Source organism: Carya illinoinensis, chromosome 13 (genome assembly GCF_018687715.1).
Source record: "Carya illinoinensis cultivar Pawnee chromosome 13, C.illinoinensisPawnee_v1, whole genome shotgun sequence".
Classification (NCBI taxonomy): Eukaryota; Viridiplantae; Streptophyta; class Magnoliopsida; order Fagales; family Juglandaceae; genus Carya; species Carya illinoinensis.
In genome coordinates this window covers 21848338-21857807 of record NC_056764.1, presented here as the reverse complement: position 1 = coordinate 21857807, position 9470 = coordinate 21848338, and the positions used below count along the sequence as shown (strand labels likewise).

At 36.8% G+C, this 9470-nt stretch overlaps 1 protein-coding gene across 3 annotated transcripts; it reads left to right on the top strand.

Moving 5' to 3' along the window:
• Nucleotides 1-498: 498 nt before the first annotated feature.
• Nucleotides 499-5758, top strand: LOC122292398 (alpha-L-fucosidase 1). 3 transcript variants are annotated; one of them, XM_043100737.1, is made up of 4 exons: nt 499-1455; nt 2162-2398; nt 4373-5145; nt 5288-5758. In XM_043100737.1, the coding sequence occupies exons 1-3, from the start codon at nt 908-910 to the stop codon at nt 5139-5141; spliced, it is 1554 nt and encodes a 517-aa protein (XP_042956671.1). In that variant the 5' UTR covers nt 499-907; the 3' UTR covers nt 5142-5145; nt 5288-5758. The 3 variants fall into 3 exon arrangements, with proteins under 3 accessions (XP_042956671.1, XP_042956670.1, XP_042956669.1); XM_043100736.1 differs by having other exon boundaries at nt 5251-5758; XM_043100735.1 differs by lacking the exon at nt 5288-5758 and having other exon boundaries at nt 500-1455; nt 4373-5249.
• The last annotated feature ends 3712 nt before the right edge of the window (nt 5759-9470 follow it).

Genomic DNA, 9470 nt, shown 5'->3' with positions numbered 1-9470 from the left:
TAGATTATCATTGGTACTTAGACTTTGATAGCTTATTTGAGCTACAAAACTAATAATGTAGAAACATAAAATAGGTGGGGCATGAAAATTCAATTCGGCCTAGAAGTAGGTTATAAGAAAAGGCCTAATCTAGTAGTTAGATCTACACAATTTCAAAATGGACTCTAATTTCAATGATTTGATTGGATTTGAAGCGAGTTCCTAATTGGAGTCAGAGTCAAAATGACTTCCGCTCTTGATCGGAGTCGGATGTTGGAGTTTGGTAATTCGACTCCATCAGAGTCAGAGGCCAGCCCTAGTTGGAAGCTGGGTAGAATGAGCAAGCTAATATTGGCAATACTTCTTCAAAGGGTGAACAATATGTTTTGGAAAAAGAGAAGACTTTGGTGAGTTGTAAAACTCTGGTGGATGGAAAGGATGAGTGCAATTGGATTGCACCGTATATATGTATGGCCCTTCCGTTGGATACTCACCCATAGTCTACCCGTTTACTTCCAAAACACATAAAATAAAGTAAACCACCCAGTCCATCCGTCCGTCTTCCGTCCGTTAATTCATCTTGAGTGGACGTACAAAAGACCAGTCATCCGATTATCCCTCCGTTACTCACTCATCTCCGGCCCCACCCCTGAGTGAAAAGAATGAAGAAAACTGGGTTTTCGATGGCTGGCTTCGAGTGTTGGTTCAGATTAAGAAGCAGTTGACTCTAAGACATCTGTTTCTTGGTAGTGAGATTGGAGAGAGCATCACCAAAATTAAAATCCGAACTTCCCCGCTCAAATCCAAAGCTCAGTCCCATATATATATCTCTCCCACGTCCAATCCGCCATGAAAAAGTAGAAGAAGAGCATCACAATCACCATCAGTCCATTTGTGCAAAGCACAAACTGGAAAACCCACAATACCCATGTCCCATTCCCAAATGATCCTTCTAATCCTACTCTCACTCCTTTCTTCGTTATCTTCATCTTCTTCATCTTCAAACCCATTTCTCAAACCTCCACCTATTCCTATTTTGCCCCTCCCTTCTGCTTCCCAGCTCCAATGGCAGCTCGGCCACATGGCCCTCTTCCTCCACTTTGGCCCCAACACTTTTACAGACTCCGAGTGGGGCACTGGACGCGTTGACCCCTACATCTTCGACCCCTACAACCTCGATCCATCTCAGTGGGTTCGTGTCGCCAAGGAATCTGGCTTTTCTCGAGTGATACTCACCGCCAAGCACCACGATGGGTTCTGCCTATGGCCCTCCAAGTACACCGATTACTCTGTGCGCTCTAGCCCCTGGAGAAATGGAACTGGTGATGTTGTCGCGGAACTGGCTAAGGCTGCTATGGACGCAGGCATTGGATTGGGTCTATATCTTTCGCCGTGGGATCGGCACGAGGCGTGTTATGGGAAGACTTTGGATTATAATGAGTTCTACATGGGGCAGATGACTGAGTTGCTCACAAGGTGATTTACGCTGAATTTTTGAGTCGTAAGTGATTGTATTGTTATTTTATTTTTGTTGTGAGCTGTGTTGGTTAGATTTTATTAAGCAATTATGGAATATTGGTATTGTTCGGAGTTCTGGATTGATGTTTGATCTGATTGTGTTGTCTTGAACTGGGTTTTTAATATTCTACGGAATTTTGGTGTTTTGATTTTCATTCCGAGCAGTTTATGGTTCTTCGTTTCTAGTTATCATCGTTTATGGTATAGGAGAACTCTGCGTTTCTGTTTTCTGATCACCTACTTCTAGTGACCCGCAAATAAAGAAGGAAAAATAAGAATTCTGAAATATTTGTAAGCTCGATTGTTAGATTTAAGCATTTATTAGACCTTGGGGTTCTGCCCAAGGGATTTTTCTTTGTTTGTCTGTTTGTTTTTTGAACTTCTTTTTCTTTCGAATCTTTTGTTTGCCTTGTGATGTTTAGTTGGGTAGTATTTTAACATCACTATTGTTCATGATTTCAAGTTATTTTTAACTAGTTGTTGAAGCTTGGTTTTTTGTTATTAATGTTTAGGTTTTAGTCCGTTGGTATTGGTTCAACAGATTTATTCTATTTCTTCCCGTATAATCCAAAATTTTCAGTAATTTTCCACTGTTTATTTTTATGAGTTTCATGGTCAGAGATTCAGAGGATTAATGCAAAATGATCTTTCAAAATTGGACCAGGTATGGCGACATTAAGGAGGTGTGGTTGGATGGTGCGAAAGGGGAAGAGGAGAAGGACATGGAGTATTTCTTTGATACTTGGTTTAGTCTCATTCATCAGCTCCAGCCTGGGGCTGTAATTTTTTCTGATGCTGGTCCTGATACCAGGTGGATTGGGGATGAGGCTGGTGTTGGGGGGTCTACTTGCTGGTCACTTTTCAATCGAAGTGCTGTCAAGATTGGTGACACTAATGCTAAGTGAGTTTCGCTTACCTACCCTTGTTCCATTAGTAAATTTGATACTTAAGAGAGTATGGGATTGTGGTTTTCTAGCATCTGAAATGGTCACTTCTAAGCAACTTCTTAAGTCACATACAGATTGTTAAAAGTCCTTTGAAGTTTCAGCTTGTTCCAGATACTTTATTAGGGTATAACACCATTTCCATTCGACATTAATTGGTTTCTGTTGTTCACATAATGTGCTGTATATGCACTTGGCAGAGAAAGGCTTTTTGACAGGAAATTGTGTTCCCTAAAAAATAATTCTGATTTTCCTACCTGGGTAATAAACATGATATCATACTCAGAACGTATGATATTCCAAATAAGGATTTTAGAAGTGGCTTTGAGGCATATCAGGCATACTTTGTCACTGTGATATTTGCTTGCACCATGATGGTTCGTTGCTGGGTTCCTGAAATATTATCTCAAGAATATAACGAACTTGCCCAATATCTATATTCTATAGATAACAATTCTGAAGTTCTGCCTTTGCAACTTTTCTAAAGAAACTGTGGGTTTTAATGGAAAACCAGCACCCTTTTTATATATACCAGAGGTTATCAAATTGTTGACCCTTTCCAAATGTTGCTTCTCCAAATAATACACCTTTCCTAAATGGTGGTTCTTTTCAAATGATTCATTTTTCCCCATATGACGAACCTTTTTACAAAATACACAAATCCTCCTTTTTGTCTGCTACTTGAGTGCATGTTTGGGATTGCAGTGGGTAATATAGGTTTTAGCTCAAGGCTTATAGTTATAGAGCTTAAAGTAATAAGCACTGCTAGTAAAAAGTTATTTACTATTTGGTAACCATATGTCTAAAACACTTTAAAACATATTACATTTGTTTGGAAACAAATTTAAAAAAATGTTTTTTAAAGTAGAAATGACATAAAAGGTCATTTGATTTTTTAAAGATGGAAAATGCTATCTATACTTAAAAAACCATATGTGCTGACGTGTCAGCTACTGAAAATGATAAAAATTTTAAAATTCGAAATTTGAAATTCAAATTAAAATATAAAATACTGATAAAATTGGATTGTCACTCAATAAGAAAAGACAAGGGCAAAGCTATAATTATTTGAAAGTTATGCAAGTATTTTTGCCCATTGATGGTTCTTTTAAAAGTATAACTAAGTTCTGCAAAATGCAGAAAACTTCATTTGAGGACGCAAAGTTGAGAGTTTTGCTCCTCCAGTCACATTATGCTTGCCCCCATTATATGTCAATAAATGAAAATTAAATAGTACATATAATTCAGTTAAATTATTAAAGGAAGTATAATATATCTAATTAACTTGGTAATTTTCAATTAAAGTTTGTAGTGTTTTAGTCTTCTCAAGCACATCTTTTTGGTTTTCCCAACTCATGCTTTTCAGTTTTGTAACCAATGAATTCGTAACAGGTTATTGAATTTAGATGAAGTTAAAGAGCCTAAAAGTTATTAACTTGACGGCAAGGTTACTTTGGCACACTATATATAGTGCTCTGGTTCCTTCTCTCTACTCAAGGAAAGTTAATAAGATTTCACATCACTAACATAGGAACAAAGAAGAATAAGGGAGAGGAGAATAAGGTGCTCAATCACATTTTGGAGAACAAAGTGCTAATATTGATACTATTTCAAAATCCTTTTTTTATATAATGGCTTGAGTACAAATATATCTAGTAATTGGAGCCCTTCTATTATGATTGCTTTCTTTTTATAGCAATTTATGATTGCTTCAAGCATCTCATTTTTATATCTCGAATGTTCATAAAGAACTAATTGATGCATGAAACATGTGCTTTCTACTAACACCATGGGGATGTATTGATGTAAAACTTTCTTGGAAATTTCTGGAAGTCTGAGAGAAGTTTTAAAGAGGGGTTTTCTTTTGATTTTTTATTTTTATTATGGAAATTGAGAGAAGATGATTTGAAAGGACAGTATATATCTAACAGGTACGCTATGGAAGGAGATCCACTTGGTCATGAGTGGGTACCTGCTGAGTGTGATGTCTCAATTAGGCCTGGTTGGTTTTGGCATGCGTCAGAAGTTCCCAAATCTGCGAGAACTCTTCTTGACATATACTACAAGTCAGTTGGCAGAAACTGTCTCTTGTTGCTAAATGTGCCCCCAAACTCCTCGGGTCTTATATCAGCTGAAGACATACAGGTGCTTCAAGAATTCAGTGATCTCCGGAGGTCCATTTTCTCCCATAATATTGCTTTTAATGCTCTTGTTAATGCTAGCAGTACCCGGGGAGGAAATAGCGATTCTCATTTCAACCCCCAGAACGTCCTCAAAGAAAGTATTTACTCCTATTGGGCCCCTGAGGAGAATCAAACTGACTGGGTCTTATATTTAAACCTTCAAGAATTAGTATCTTTCAATGTTCTGCAAGTTCAAGAACCAATTCACATGGGACAGCGGATTATCAAATTTCACCTTGACATCTTGACGAAAGATAGGCAGTGGAAGAAATTGATCAATGGCACTACAGTGGGATATCAGAGGCTGTTGCAGTTCCCGACCACAAAATCTCAGTACTTGAGGTTTGTTATCGATAGGTCTCGAGCAGATCCACTTATTTCATATTTTGGAATTTTTATGGATGAATATTCCATTGTGAATAACATATCCAATACAAGCACAGGAGTACATCTCAATGGCAGTCAAGTTATTCAGCAGATCACATACAACCATTCTCATATATTGTCAGCCTCATAGAATTGTAAGATTTCATTGTACCCTTGTATTTGTGTTATCCAAACATTGTATACATTCTTAGAAGATTCCTTATATGCAAAATTACACCTAAATTATTTTTGGTTGCTAGACATTCCTCGAGGGTTATGTTTGAGTATCTCAATCAGGCACTTTATCCTACAAATAGTCACATACAGCAGAAACAAATGTCGAAGCTTTTGCAAAATGATTCGAAGATGAGGCAAGCAAATAATGAGGAATCTTTGTAAATGACACAATGGTTTTGCAACTTAGATTCCTTTAGTCTCTCTCGCATTCTTCTGCAAGGTTTTCTTGGCCATCTCAGCTTTTTGCCATATCAACAGAACGACGTCTAAACCTCTAGTTGAGATACAACCGCACTCAGCACCCCAATAGTAGATAAGCAGACTTCTGCTGCTGTTGCTGCGAACGCTGAAACCATGAAAACGCTAGCAGCCAGACCAACTAATGGCCTTTCACTGTCACAGTTGTCTCCAAGTTTCAAATCTCTCCTGTTGATATGTTTTGTAGTAGAGAATTGTTATAAAAATAAACTCAAAAACTGATATAATAAATACATTAGATCTAATGTACAGGGAGATTGCTGCTTATCAATAGGTAAATGTGCCTAAACCTGCTTGAGCTCATTTTTTTTTTTTTAAGGGGATAGGAAATGCCTAGTCTTAAGTCATTTTTAATCCTTATTTAAACAGTCAAACAATATAATAACAAAAAAAAAAAACACACACACACACACACACACTCACATTAATAATACCAGAAAATGGGGAAAAAAAAAATGGTATAGACCCTACTGCACCATATAGTCTTTCCCTAGTAGATGAAAAAAAAATGTAGGGTTTCCCTAGCTAGGTTCTGCTCACAGTACAAAAAAAATTAGATCTAAACATCTTAAAGTCAACAGTTTTATTCCCCAGTAATAGTTTATATTAATAAATGGCATTTTTGTAAATATTTGTTTAAACAGGTACAATAGAATAGCTTATTTTTATTAACAAATGTATTTGGCATTAGAACTAATTAAATCCCGCGAGTAGAAATAGGTTAGTGGTATGACTAGCCCTTTTCCATAAAACTAGTAGGAGGGCACGTGCTCCGTTTTCCCAATTACAGATTATTTAAAGTTCGAAAAAATAAAAACTGATGTTTTCAAAATATCATGGGAGGCAAGTGTTAGGGCGAGCAAAAAAACTTGGCATCTAGGGCTGTTCATCAGGGTCGAGTTTTTTTTTCGACTTGGTCTAAAATCCTGATAACTGGATTTCGGTTATGAGTTTTGGTCCGGATTAAATCTGGACCGGAACCCGTATGAAAAAACTCGAACCTATACGGACTGGGCCAGATATTAAAACACAGTTTTCATATTTTATACCCGGTGTCCAGTTTTATATATACCTCTAATGGTTTCACGATTTCCATTTTACCTCATCACGTGTCGTACGATTTAGGATTTCCGCCTCCCCCCCGCCCATTCTCTCTCTCTCTCTCTCTCTCTCTCTCTCTCTCTCTCAAGCTTCGGTTGTCGTCTCTCTGTCTCGCTACCATGTTTGTCTCGCTCGTGACCTTTCGGTAAATCTCTCTCCCAATCTGTGAACAATAAATATAAATTTGGATAGATATGGTGTTTCAGTGAACTGGGTCTCTTCATTGTGCTTGGAACTTGTTGAATGTGATTTTTTTAATGTTATCTCTCATGGAAGTAGGCAATGGGGGGGCAAGGAACATAGAAGACAGAGTGAAAGAAGATTGAAGTGGATCTATCGAGTTAGGAAGATGAGGGTTGGACTGTTAAATGGTAACTCAAAAAGCAGAGTATGGGTCTCCTCTCTCATACTTTATTGATTTGTATGCTATATTTGTTAAGGATCAGTGTCTGTAACTGCATGTGTTTGGAAATCTTTGTCTGTTATATTGATGAATGAAAATTGGTTGGTAATTCATGAACCGGTGGTAGGACCATTGAGGAGAGGAGATGATGTTGCAGGTGTGAAACTCTTGGACGAAAAGTAGTTTTATTGTTGTATCTTATCATTTTAATTGTTTCTCATGACACCCTGGCCAAAAACATAAAAGAATTTACAAAGCCGCCATACATTTTAGGAAAAGTAGTAGGAGAGAGGGCCTAAAATAATTCACAAAACTTCATATATATTGTTATGTCTAGCTATGAATTTGATGTATAAACGAATGATTTTCTACAACTAAGTTCCAAACAATTCCCAATCTATAAGTAGTAGTCATAAATGCTATATATTCTTACTGCAATTCCACCTAAATCCAAGGGATCTTAAGCTCCCACTCTTATTTCCAAGTACAAATCTAAGGGTGATGATGAGAAGTGAATTGACCGAGAAGGTCTAGTGTGCAACCATTTCAACCACATGCTCCTGATATTATTTTTATAAATATTTGTGTGATTTTGAATCTGGGTTTAATAAGTATTTCAGATTATTGATGACTCAAGCATGAAAACTTATGCTAACTTAATATTCGAATTGTTTTTTTTTTTTCCAATCTAGGTTTAGCAAGTATTTCAGTTTATTGATTTTGGGAGAATTTCTTGGGTTTCTAAGCATGAAAAATGAAAACTTTAGGGAGAAACCATTACATTGCAGGAATATACTTGCTCACTTTTCACTTCCCATGCCAGCATATATGTCATTACTATGAGTACTTACATTGTTCTTCAACTGACTCTTCTGTACAACTGTCCTGCCTTTTATCCTGATCAATAATGGTAGCCACTATTATAGAGTGTTATTGTGTATTTAATTCCCTAATATCAAAACATTTGTTGACCACAACTATGCTTTAAAATTTTTTCTTAGCAGCTGGATGAGATTTGTTCAAGAAATCATCTTTGACAATCATGGGAAGGCAGGGAGTGAAGTTACTCATATGGTCCTCAAAATCCTCGAACTCAGGTGTTCTTCCAGCCCATAGATTGCAATCCAACATTGCAGATGAGATAAATGTTCAAATTAACACCATAATTAGTACTACTCAATTCATTTCAACATCAAAATTATACTAGGAATTGGTGTTCCTTTCCATGGTTTGTGTTTTTCTTTGCTGAAATATCTTCTTTCTCTTCAGTTTGGGTGGCTGCAAAGAATATATTAGGAATTCAATGTGGCGGTTGTCTCTAGTTTAGGTGGCTACAAAGAATAGACTTGAAGTTGTTATTTTGGTGTGATTAAACCATTGATGCAGGACTATGTTATTTATATGTAACTCAGATCTTATAATTTTATATTTTGTAATGTAATGTATATAATACAAAATAATGTAATATATAGTGTGCATTGGCATGCATATCATGATGAATATTGGATTTTTTTTTTTTTTTTTTTTTGCATGCATGCATGCATTTAGTTAAAAAGGTAACTAGTTGTTCCTAGGTTTATTTGTTTTTGACATAAAATTTTGTTTTTCATTTTTAATATATTTTTATTATTATAGATAATCTTCAATTTATAAGTATTATGGTTTTCAAGATGACTTCTTGAAAATGTATATATATAGGCTTTGTAAGAAAAAAATTAGTAGAATATAGGCTTCTAAATAAATAAATAAAAATGCTTTTCACCATTATCCTTTACTTATAAAAATCTAATAATGTAGCCTTTGTTATTACAAAAAAAAAAAAAAAACCCGGGTTCAACCCGGAAAGGAATTTACAGGTTGTAAAAATCCGGATACATTAGAGTTTCGGCCCAGATCACAACCCGGATATATCCGGGCCTGAACCCGGCCCGGGTTTGAGATCCTAATTCCAGATTGAGTATACCCGGATATCCGGTCCGAAACCCTGATGAACAGTCCTATTGGCACCTGAAATGAGCAAAAGTGTTTGCCATCCAAGCAAGCACTATAGGAGCAAAAGTATTTATCACCTTGTCGAAATTGTTTGCCCTTCAGTGCAAGCAACAACAACTTGGACCCGAGGTGAGCACCATGAAGAGCAATAGTGTTTGTCCTCAGCTAAGCATAATAGAGAGCAAAGTGCTCGCCACCTAGGGGAGCACATAGTGGCAGCTCATGCACGAACGAGCATTATGAAGACCAAAAGTGCTAGTTCTTAGGCAAGCATAATATAGGAGAGCAAAAGTGCTTGTCCCTCGAAACGAGCATGATGGAGAATAAAAGTATTCACCCCTAGGGTAGGCACTGCAAGAGTATGAAACTCGTCATCTTGACGACCATAATGGAAAGGAAACTGGTCGTTCTTAGGCAAGCACCTTGAGAGGCAAAATGATTGTCACCTCAATCGAGAATCGTGGGAGGCAATATTTTTAAGACATTAAT

Coding starts and splice junctions, on each gene's coding strand:
- LOC122292398 (XM_043100737.1), top strand. CDS start 908: ATGTCCCATTCCCAAATGATCCTTCTAATCCTACTCTCACTCCTTTCT. Junction 1,456..2,161: donor ATGACTGAGTTGCTCACAAG/GTGATTTACGCT, acceptor AAATTGGACCAG/GTATGGCGACATTAAGGAGG. Junction 2,399..4,372: donor ATTGGTGACACTAATGCTAA/GTGAGTTTCGCT, acceptor TATATCTAACAG/GTACGCTATGGAAGGAGATC.